Source organism: Mus caroli, chromosome 10, assembly GCF_900094665.2.
Source record: "Mus caroli chromosome 10, CAROLI_EIJ_v1.1, whole genome shotgun sequence".
Lineage (NCBI taxonomy): Eukaryota > Metazoa > Chordata > Mammalia > Rodentia > Muridae > Mus > Mus caroli.
The window spans coordinates 121,768,057-121,780,621 of NC_034579.1; the positions used below are offsets into that span (position 1 = coordinate 121,768,057).

General features: G+C 35.8%; 1 protein-coding gene across 1 annotated transcript; it reads left to right on the forward strand.

The window, feature by feature from the left end:
- LOC110303225 (olfactory receptor 6C3) lies at window positions 1-2,379 on the forward strand. Its single transcript, XM_021174239.1, has 2 exons — window positions 1-12; window positions 1,435-2,379. The coding sequence occupies exons 1-2, from the start codon at window positions 1-3 to the stop codon at window positions 2,377-2,379; spliced, it is 957 nt and encodes a 318-aa protein (XP_021029898.1).
- The last annotated feature ends 10,186 nt before the right edge of the window (window positions 2,380-12,565 follow it).

Genomic DNA, 12,565 nt, shown 5'->3' on the forward strand with positions numbered 1-12,565 from the left:
ATGGTGAGCAGGGTTAGAGGTTACTGAAATATTGAAGAATGGGTTCTAGAAATCCCCCATGGTCTACAAGACAGCAGAGCAATGGCCTGGTCTTTATTTTGTCCACAAGGGCACAAGGCTTTTGAAGTAAAAACAGATGCACATAGAGCATTTCCTACATAAGTACAGGTAGTACTGCTACTTAAGATTATAGAAGGCTGGAGTATATTTCCATATATGTGAGGGTTTCTTAATGATCTATTTTTGTTTCAAGTATTTCTGTTCAGTCATCATGAAAAAGAAAAAAAATTAAATAAAGTCTGATTATTATGAGTGTTGCAAATGTCCAGCAGAGCAGCCATACCTTACACTCTGTACCTCAGAGCAAAAATCTACCCTGATAAAATAAAGATGCAACGATTTTTAGTATTTAAAAGACAAAAAACTAAAGAATATCATATCTTCTAGGGTTGTGTTTGAATAGCTGAGAATTAACTAAATAGGTGAAAATGAATGGGAACAGTTTTCGATGTACTTTTTCTGGGTATCCCTGTGGAGGAATGGACCTATACAATGAGTGGTCTTATGTGGATCAAGAAAGCTGAGAAATAGATCATCTATCCATGAAACTTCCAAAATAAGCAAAAGTATGATCAAATGGAAAACATACTTTAAGAAAATTCAAGAGACAGAGCTACTAAGACCTAAGGCAAGTAACAACTCTTTCCAATTTTGTTTTAGAGAAAAATGAAAGCAAATAGTTATATCTCTTTAATCTCAAATGGAAAATTTTCCTGAGCAGTATATAAATATATATACATATATATATATAAATATGTATATTTATATATATATATAAATTTCTCTTGTTCTTAACAGTTATTCCACAATATTGCTATTAAAATAAATTTAATTACTTAAATGTAGATAAAACTTTTCAATACTTTATTTGCTAAGAAGAATTGTTGACTGAATTCTTATATATAAAATTCTTATATATAAAAGAATAGGAGCTGTTATTACCTAAGGAAACATTTGTGGTTTTAGGAGGAAGTCCACTCTAATGTATACATTAACTTAAAAAGGAAAATTCATGTTTTATATTGCTTAAACAAATGTTAACATTGCTTTGTCCTAATTAGACATGAAGTAAAAATTGCTGACTTTATATTCCATTTTCTAATGACATGACTTACAATACAAAAATTTCTCAACACCTCCTGTTATACATAAGAGGCCATTAAGTAAGCTGCACTCATAAACACACACTAAAACTATGTGATAATAATGTTCATATCTAATTGTCATGAAGTAGAGAAGATATTTTAGAACTGTATTTGTTAGAATGACATTATTCTAAGCCATATTTTTCAATTCCTTTGACAGATATTTTTTACCCTAAATACCTTTAAAAGAGGGAATAGAAGAGGAAGCAGCATCAGGAAGGGGGAGAAGAGAGAGGATATGAATCACACAGAAATTACAGAATTCATCCTCTTAGGCCTTTCTGATGACCCTGACCTTCAGATTGTGATTTTCCTCTTTTTATTAATCACATATATGTTAAGTGTCATTGGAAACCTGACTATCATTGTTTTGACCTTCATAGACTCCCATCTACAAACACCAATGTATTTCTTCCTCCGGAATTTTGCTTTCTTGGAAGTCTCATTTACAAGTGTATGTATCCCTAGATTTCTGGGGTCTATTGTCACCCGGAATAAGACAATTTCCTATAACAACTGCGCTGCCCAACTCTTTTTCTTTATCTTCATGGGCGTGTGTGAGTTTTACATTCTCACTGCCATGTCCTATGACCGCTATGTTGCCATCTGTAAGCCCCTTCACTACACAACCATCATGAACAGGAAACTCTGCACCTTGTTTGTGTTGTGTGCCTGGCTGGCTGGTTTTCTGACTGTTTTCCCACCTCTTATGCTTTTGCTCCAGCAGGATTACTGTGCTTCTAATGTCATTGATCATTTTGCATGTGACTTTTTCCCCCTCTTGCAACTGTCTTGCTCAGATACTTGGCTCCTAGAAGTGATTGGTTTCTATGTTGCTCTGGTTACTCTACTGTTCACGTTGGCATTGGTGATTTTATCTTACATGTACATTATCAGGACTATTTTAAGAATTCCATCTACCAGCCAGAGGAAAAAGGCTTTCTCCACCTGTTCCTCTCACATGATTGTCATCTCCCTCTCTTATGGAAGCTGTATATTCATGTATGCTAATCCCTCTGCAAAAGAAAAGGCCTCATTGACCAAAGGCGTGGCAATTCTCAATACCTCTGTTGTTCCCATGTTAAACCCCTTCATATATACACTAAGGAACCAGCAAGTAAAGCAAGCATTCAAAGGTGCAGTACACAAACTAGTATTTTCTGTAAGCAAATGAAATTAAAAGTACATTAAAAATAAAGAACTCTATTAAGATGTAACGAATTATATAATCTTGAAATTATTAAGTATCCTTGTTCTCTGATAGTTTCTTTGTGTGTTATTGTAGTAATGTTATAGTTTCACAGTTTATTTCTCTTATCTCTACAATCAAATATATATATAATACATTGTTGTTTTGAAATCTTTAATAGATGTAGACAGCACAAGAAAATCCAAAGCCATACCAAATCCCAGTACTGAGAGGAAACTCAGACACAATGTTACACCCCTAGCCTAGGAGCTCTTGGCAATTCTTGGATGCCAGAGAAAGAAGGGCTTGTTTCTTTTCAGGATATAGACCTGGGTACACTATTCACACTCCAATGGAAGGCCACACACAAAATATTTGGGCAGCACAAACTGGCCTTGGTGGGCAAAAAAAGGACAAAGAAACAAGCTGATTGAGAAGGAAGTGGACAGCTCTGGGAAGAATTGTGCAATGATGAATGTGACCAAACTATGCTGTACAAAATACTACATAATATAAATATACATGAATAAACAATTATAAAAATAATAGAATGTATTTCTCCATAGATTTTTTTCTGGAAATGGTATGTATTTTAAAGAACTATTCCATGGGAGGATATCATATAACAGTTTTAATTATGTTTCTATGTCAATAATGTATATATATGATGTCATCAAAATCCTCAGAAATAGTTACAAATTATATTTACATATTTTCAAGATTAATTGACATTTTGATAGCATTTAAGATCCTCTATGTTTTGTATACTCATTTCCTATGAGCAATAGTTTCCATTTCAATGCATCTCAAATGCAAGTTTATACTTTGTACATTTTAAACTGTGCCACACTTGTTTTCTCTGTAGATAAGTGAGTTATTTCTTTAAAACACAAAAGGTAATTTGGGAATGCCCTCTAATTATTTCAACCATGTGGACATCAATTCAATAATGTCTTCCACCTTGAGGTGTTTGTTGCTGATTAATAATTATACTGTGAGAGAGTTCATTCACTTTTCTTTTACATTTTTCCAACTAATACAGATCAGAAAATGTTATGTCTCATATAATTTATTTTTCAGTGTGTATAACACCATAACATACAAAGTGAAATGTGAAAAATGAATAAAAGACCTTTATACTAATTTTAATGCATTGGAAGGAATTTTTAGATTTTAAACCTTAACTATCTGCCAAGGTCCAAAAGCCAAAGCATTCCAATATGAAAAATGACAAATCTCGGGGGAATTTAATGTTTTAGCATCATTTAATTACTCTAAATATTGACATGTGCCTTTTAATTACATATTTTCAAATCTTCATCTATTCTCTTAATCTATTCATTTATTCAAAATTATTACATGCTAAATAAAGAAATGATTCAGTGAACGAAAGATTTGTTTTGTCCCAATATAGTTCTAAAAGAGAAAAAATGCAAGTGTGTAAAATATATGTGACCACACATAATGTTATAAATGTTAACATGGTATGCTGTACAAATTAGTGATGATTTTTTTTTTCGAGACAGGGTTTCTCTGTAGCCCTGGTTGTCCTGGAACTTACTCTGTAGACCAGGCTGGCCTCTAACTCAGTAATCCACCTGCCTCTGCCTCCCAAGTGTTGGGATTAAAGGCCTGTGCCACCACTATTGAATGATATTGAAACCTAAACAATAAACAAGTTAATATTATCAACAATGCATTCCAAGGAGAAAATAAAGCAGTCATTGTTCTTTTTTCTTACTCAGGAATAGCAACTAGCCTTGAGAGAGAAACGTGGTGAGGAATACACATATCACAAAGTCTCAGATGAATAGACACACCTGTAATAAACAGCAACCTCTTAATGTCTAAAACTGTAAGACGTGCTGCAGAGTGCAGTGTATGAGATATGGGACATTTTTTTCCTGTCACTAAACAACTTATCAATACTATCTCACACAAGTGATATGACAAGTTTTTGTTTTTGTTTTAAATTTGAACTTCTGTGTAAACAAAACTGCCATTCTAACCATTAATCTGAATTTTTCCCTCTGGCATAATATTTGTTCTTTAAAAAGGGGGAAGAACCTTTTACTGTTTGTATAAGTGTATTTAATGTCTGCTCAAATATTATCTATTTATGGACTCATTTTTATAGTTGAAAAACATTAGCAAGGTAATATATGTTGGCTAAATGTGTAAAAGATTATTGGTTTAATTTTAAAAATAATCTTATGTTATTATATAATTATACCATTTCCCCTTCCCTTTCTTTTCCTGTCCTTTTAATACACTGTCCTTGCTCTCTCTCTCTCTCTCTCTTTCTCTCTCTCTCTCTCTCTCTCTCCACATTGGCTTTTCAAGGATAATACTAAAGTTTGTTGTCATTTTATTATGAGCTTAACAACACAGAAATGCAAATCAAAACCAGAAGGAAATATCTTCCTATTTCAGTAATAACAGATATTAGGAAAAATATTTTTAAATGAAATGCTGGAGAAGATTTGAATAAAGGAAACTTTAAAAACCTTGCATTTTTTTGGTAGAAATACAAAATTGTATAGCTATTCTGTATGGATTTTCCTAAAAAATTAAATATAGAACTGCCATATAACTCAACTATTAGGTAAATGTGAAGTGAAATTAATAAAATGGAATAGAATAAAATGGAAAGAATCTCACTCTCATCTGAAAGAAAAACTACAAAAAATGGCATTTATATGGATTATTAATCAACCATAGAAAGCAATGAACCCTATCTCATGTAATAGCATGGATGGAAATGAGAATCATGTTAAATAAAATAAAGCAAGCACAGAAAGCCAAACATTAGTTGTTCTTTCATATTTACTTGAATTCATAGAAGAAAGTGAAGAGGAAGAAAAAGAGTAGCATGAGGTTGATCAGGAAATATTAAGATGCAGTTAAATAGAACCAAGAAGCTCTGGTGTGCTACACAAAGCAGAATAATTATAGACAAAGGTAATGTACTGTAGACTTCAAAAACTTAGAAGAAAATCTTGTAAAATAATATTTTAACTAAAACTTGTATTAAATAGGCATTCTTCAGAAATTTATATCTCATTCCTTGAAACTCTGTTATAATTGATTTAGTCACTTGACCTCTTGTTATAAATCATTCTTTTATTATTATTTTTTTTTTATTACATATTTTCCTCAATTACATTTCCAATGCTATCCCAACAGTCCCCCATACCGCCCCCCACTTCCCTACTCTCCCATTCCCATTCTTTTGGCCCAAATCATTCTTTTATTAACACAATCATGCAATGAGAAGTTAGTATCTAATTAAAAATGATAGTTTCTTAAAGCAAGGCATGGAAGTATCCGGACTTCTTTGAATGAAGAAAATAGCATTATCATCACATTTTAATAGAACGGAAATCAAAACAGTATGTTTATATCAATTGTAGGAAAGCATGACATATTTTATTAATTCTCTAAGATTCTATACATTGTGTTTTGATCCAATTGAATTCCTTCATTTCAGATCAACCCCCATCTCCCAATTTCATGTTCCACTTTTCATTTTAAATCCATAGGGTGGGTGGGTGAGAGAGTACCCTCATAGAAGCAGTGGGGAAGGGGGATGGAATAGGGAGTTTGTGGAGGGAAAATTGGGAAGGGGTATAACATTTCAAATGTAAATAAATAAAATAAATAATAAAAATCCATTATACCCAAATATTCTGGGTGAAAGGATATCCCCTGGAAATAACTACGAGGGATCACACCCTTAAAAAAAGCTTACTCTCCCTCTCCCAATAGCTGCTAATGGTCAATGTCTTCTCAGCTAGGTATGGCACATTGTGCCTGTCTCTTCAAACTAAGCTGCAATTTTGTCTGGCTTGACATTTCACAGCATTTCAGAATGTTGTTATTGCCACTGTAAGTCCATATGTGGGACTTCCCTGTTGTATCTTGAAAACAATGTTTTGTTGTAGTTATCCATCACCTTTAGCTCTTACAGGTCTTCTGACCCCTTTCCACAGTGACCCTTGTGTCTTTGGAGGTCAGACTGTAGTGTAGGTATCCTGTTTTGGTTAGAGCATTCTGTTGGCTTCTATTCTCTGCAGAGTGACCAGTTGTGAGTTTTCATGTTAACTGCCATCTACTGCAAAAAGAAACTTCTCTAATAAGTGCTGAAAAGTACACTAATTTATAGGCATAGAATTAAGTCATTAAAAATCACTTTATTTGCTCACAGTCAGCTATTAGATGGATCACAGGGCCCCCAAAGGAGGAGCTAGAGAAAGTATCCAAGGAGCTAAAGATATCTGCAACCCTGTAGGTGCAACAACATTATGAACTAACTAGTACCCCCGAGATCTTGACTCTAGCTGCATATGTATCAAAAGATGGCCTAGTTGGCCATCACTGGAAAGAGAGGCCCATTGGACATGCAAACTTTATATGCCCCAGTACAGGGGAATGCCAGGGCCAAAAAGTGGGAATGGGTGGGTAGAGGGTGGGGGGGAGGGTATGGGGGACTTTTGGGATAGCATTGGAAATGTAATTGAGGAAAATACATAATAAAAATATTTTTAAAAATCACTTTATTATGCCTATTTATCAGAATGATAGTAGTAGGGCTTATGACTTTTCTATGGCAGGCTTTTGGCCCCAGTAATGGTGCCATATGTGTGTTCCATTGTAGGAGCAGACCTTAAATCTAATAAAAAGTGAATGGGTATTATCATAACATTCACCCCACTCCTATACCAGTGGGCATATCTTGCTGATCATAGTTTTTATTTCTTGCAGATTCAGAGTTGAGTAAATTGATGATTGTTACTATTCTCCTCCAATAGCATTAACACCCTTAGCACTATGAAACCTAGCCTGCCTGAGGACCAGCTTCATTTCTCTATGTTGTGATCCAAGTGGGTGGTTGTTTCAGGGACAGTGTCTTACCATCAAATCCTGAGGATAATCAAGAGCAGTAACAATAACTTGCCATGTCTGGGTAGTCTATCTATGTAACCAACAACTACAAAAAAAGATAACCCAGTTCTTACATTGGGCCTTTTATTTACTAGCCTGTGTGTCTGGTATGGGCACTGTAAATTCATTTAAATTCTTTTTATATATGGATATCTATAGGTTTTAAGAAGTTTTATAGTAATAGGTTTCCAGGTGATTTTTCCATGAGCTCTTTCATGTTAGTTACCTCTCCCTGTACTTAATTAGCAAGGCAGTAGGACTAATCACATCTCATGAAATTAAAAATTTATATTCAGAAAAGCACACCATCATTTAACTGAAAAGGCAGCCAACAGAACAGGGAAAATCTTTACCAGATATACATCTGACAAGGATTTAGTAACTAGAATATACAAAGAGTTCAAAATTGAAAAAAAAAAACCTAAGCAAAATATGAGACATTAAACTAAACAGAGAATTGCTAAAAGATAAAACACAAATGACATAGAAAAAAGTTTCTAATGTTCAATATCCTTAACCATCCAGAGAAATAAAAATTAAAACTACTTTGAAATCCATATGGCAACTCCTCAGAAAATTGAGAATTGATCTACCTCAAGATCCAGCTGTAGCACTCTTGAGCATGTACCCAAAGATGCTCCATCCTACCACAAGGACACTTGCTTAACCATATTCATTGTAGTTTTATTCATAATAGCCAGAAACAAGAAGCAATTAGGATGTCCCTCAAATGAGGAATGGATATAGAAAATGTAGTTCATTTACACAATGGAGTATTACTCAGCTGTTAAAAACAATGTCATGATAAAATTTGTAGGCAAATGGATGGAACCTGAAAAGTCACCCTAAGTGACATAACCCAGAACAATGACAACTATGGTATGCACTCTCTAACAAGTGGACATTAGCTGTAAGTAAAGGATAATTATGCTTCAAGCCAAACACCCAGAGAGGCTAAGCAATAAGGAGGCCTCAAGGGGGAGGGGCACATGGATCTCCCTGGGAAGGGGAAATAGATTTTGTAGGAAGACTGGGAGTGGGAATAGGAAGAATCAGCCATGGGGGTGGGAGAGATAAGTGGAATTTGTGGACTTTTGTGGGCTGATGTAGAAACCTAGTACAATGGAAAGCCCCTGGAATCTATGAGAATGATCATAGTGACATTTCCTAGTAATGGGGGATTCCAAGTTAGAACTGGCCATCTTCTATAATCAGGCAAGGCTCTTAGCAATGGGACTGGGACTTCAGTGCAGCCACAAAGCCTTCCACATGCAATATGTCCTAACTGCAAGATATTCTGGGCGATGGTGGTGTAGAACTCTAGTGAGTGGCCAACTAATGACAGGTCCAACTTGAGACCTACCCCATGAGAGGGAGCTCAGACCTCACACTGACAGGATGGCCAGATACCACAGACAGGGAACCCAGAGACCTGGGATAGAACCAAACACAACTGGCAAAAAACATTTATGAAATAGTTCTTAATGATATTCTGCTGTACTCATAGATGAGACTCTAGCCCAACTGTCATCAAAGAGGTGTCATTCAGCAACTAACAGGAGCAGGGCTCATTGTCTCGTCCAGCCTTGATATGAGAGTGTCTGTACCTAGCACTATTATAACTTAAGTCATGTTTGTTGCATATCCCTGGAAGGCCTGCTCATTTATTTGAAGGGAAATGGAGGAGTGGATCTGGGAGAGAGGGGAAGTTAGAGTAAGGATTGGGAGGAATAGAGGGAGGGAAACTTCCTGTGGTTGAGATGTGATGTATGAGGGAAATAAATAAAATAGAAATAATAATGACAACTTGTTTTTAACTGTGTTTTTAAAAAAGAAAGATTTCATTTTATCCTAGAGTGACTAAGATATGAAAAAATAAAAAGCAAATGCTTTATTGGGTGTAGTTAAAGGAAAACATTTATTCATGCTTGTTGAATTGCACACTTGTCAGACAATATAGAAGAACAGAATACATAACGTGTGATCCAACCATATATACATGCCCAAAGGACTATATGCCTTATTACTTGCTTATCCATGTTCATAATGCTTTACTCACACTTGGCAAATTGAAATAGCCTGGATATCCATTAACCATGAGTGGATGATAAAACCGTGATACATTTCCACAATAGAATATTATTAAGCTGTCAGAAAGAGCTTGGGAACTTTTATGGAAGAATAGGAGGAAGGACTGCAGGCTCTGAAGAGCATAGAAATTCCACAGGAATACCAGCAGAGTCAATTAATTTATACTCTTTGTGCTCTCTGAGCCTGAATCACCAACCAAAGAATATACACCAGTATGACCTAGATCTCTTCACACATATGTAGCAGATGTGCAGCTTGGTCTTCATGTGGGTCCTAAAAAACTGGAACAGGTGCTATCCCTGTACTTGGAATATGTTCTTCTAGCTGGGATGCTGTGTCTGACCTCAGTAGGTGAGGAAGTGCCTAGCCTGGCAGGTACTTGAAGTGCCAGGGCAGGGGGTAACTGGGGTGGAGATCCAACAGTTCAGAGAGGAAGGGGAGGGGACAGTGGGGGATGACTGTTGAAGGGGGTGGCCCGGAGGGCAGTGAGCGGGATGTAAAGTGAATAAGTACATAAAATAAAGCAATTTGTGAAATTCACAGTTAAATGGATTGAAATGGAAGTAATCAGAATCTGGAAAGAACCCAGATGTCCCTCAACAGAGGAATGGATACAGAAAATGTGGTACATTTACACAATGGAGTACTACTCAGCAATTAAAAACAATGAATTCATGAAAAAGTATTTTTAGTTGGTGGGGTGGCTCTTTTTTTCTCCCTCGTTTTGAATTTAAAATCCCATTCTTTCTAGTATATGAGATTTCTATTAAGATGTTTTCTGGTTAGGAGCAATGGGGCACCTATGAATTATCTCCTTTTCTCTTGCTACTCTCAGGATCTGCTCTTCTCACGTCTCACTATCAAGAAGTAGGTGACTGCTATAATAAATGAGAAAATGTGGCTCACAGGATTTTGGAACTAGTTTGTGGGGAAATAGAGTATAGAGATGTAGGCTAAAGGAGTCTTAGAATACCAAAGATAGAATTTAATGGGTGATTCTAGTAGATGTTTGGAAAATCAAAATGTCAACAGAAAACCAAACTGTTTCAGAGAGGAACAAGGACTCTATCAAGAAGCAAACCAGAGTCTATTTATGCTGTATTCTGGCCAAGAATCTGGCCACATCCTATCCATTTTTTGGACATTGGGGTGAGGATGCCTTGTTTGGAGAAAAACTGTGCTAAGACAAGGAACAATTCTGGTAACAACAAAGTTCAGATTGATTGCCTTTTGGAAAGTTTATGACCACAAAAAATCAGCAGTAAATATTTAGGAGATTAGTACAATTAAGGGACAACCTTTATTTTTTATTAGAATAGCAGAACAACATTAAATCCACAGAAAGTCTGGGGCTTTCTGCCCTACCATGACTGCCTAGGAAAACACTTTTCTAAAGTTAGTGCTCTGGCTTCTGGAGATCAAAGGCCACCAAGGCTGTTTGAAAAAGCCAATATACATCTTTAGCTGGGCAGCAGAACATGACATTGGTATCCATGACTCTTCAGGCACTCATGTCACAAGACTTATGGGTCATGGGAACGTGAAATAATGTCTCAGAAAATGAAAACAGACAATGTGTAACATGATCTGGTGTGACAAAGACCAAGTATTCTACTTTACCTATTATAAAATTGATCATGTATGAATCATTTGTCACATGCTGTTTCTATAGAGGTATAATTGCTGAAATGCTGTTCTACAATCCATAAACTCTCCCTGCACAATGAAAGAAATATGAAACTTTGCAGCCTAACAATGTTTTGTTGGTTTAAAATATGATCTCGGATCACCCTCTGAGTATCCTGGAAAAAACTGAATATATTATTGAGAAGTGTTCTATTAGCTTATGGATAGGGAGTATAACACACATAACTCCCACAAATAAAAATTTAAATATTAGTTAATGAAAGAGTTAGTGTTAATAAAAACTAGGAATGAAGAAAAACCACAAATGTCAGGAGAAAGGGAGAAAGAGATCTGAGCAAGTCTCAGTTTGAAGTCTTTTTAAAAAATATGCCTCTCCACCTCCACCTGAAACAGGCAGGTGAACCAACCCCTAGGGCCTGAGAGTCCCTGTCTCTCACCTGGGAAAAGCTGGAGAGCTGGCCCTGGTGCTTCTGGTGTGTGTGTGTGGGGGGGGGGGGCGCGCTGGAGGGTTGACCAATTCAGTTTCCACCCAGGCCTAGATCCAGGGCTCTAGAGTTGGCCCACCCCAATATCAACCCCAACTATGCACTGCTGGAGCACATGAAGGTGTCTGTCCTGCAGGTCCAAGGTTTCAGGATCTCCATGACACAGGGCAACAATATCTGAAAGTAGTTCCTGTGAGGATCCAGTTAATAGTGTAGCACAAGCCAGAGGCCTTGAACAACACAAATGACTCTGCAATGTACATTTGCAAGTAAAGCTGTTTGAGGAAAAGGGTACACTATGTGATACATGGCAGCTTTCATGACAGAATTGTTGGTTTTTGTTGTTGTTGTTGTTGTTTTGCTTTGTTTTCTTTGCAGGGAGGAGTTACAAGTTTGAAGGGATGGGGAGATGAGTGTGATTAGGGTACATGGTGTGAAAGTCACAAAGAGCCCATAAAAAGTTGAAAAAATGTGGTTCTCATAAATCCTATGTTATGGTGTATCTTACCATCACTAAAAGAAAACAGTCATATGACAGCATCTGCTTATGAAATAAATTTGCTTCTATAAAGAGAAAATATATATTATGGAGGAGAAATGTACATAATAGGAATTTTCAAAAATGCTTTGTTTTATATATGTTTGCCCTTTTCCTTATAAAAAATTAAGAACTCTACTGCTCACAATTACAGATAGGGAAAATATACCAAAGTAACTTCTACCTTCCTGAAGCTTTTATATTTAATTATCCCTTATATTAATATGTGGGACCTCATACAGTTTTGTTCCTTTAGAAATAGTTTAGTCAGAGTATAATTGCTACATCTGTTTTCATTGATGGGTTATTGGAATAAAATAGGCTAATATCCCCTAAATGTATTTTAAAACAAAGGCACAGAAAAAAACTTTCATGAGCATGAAATAAATTTTCGATATTTGTACCTGTATATCTTGAATCAATTATTCTTTAATAATGCATCACTTCAACTCTTACATTTTAACTC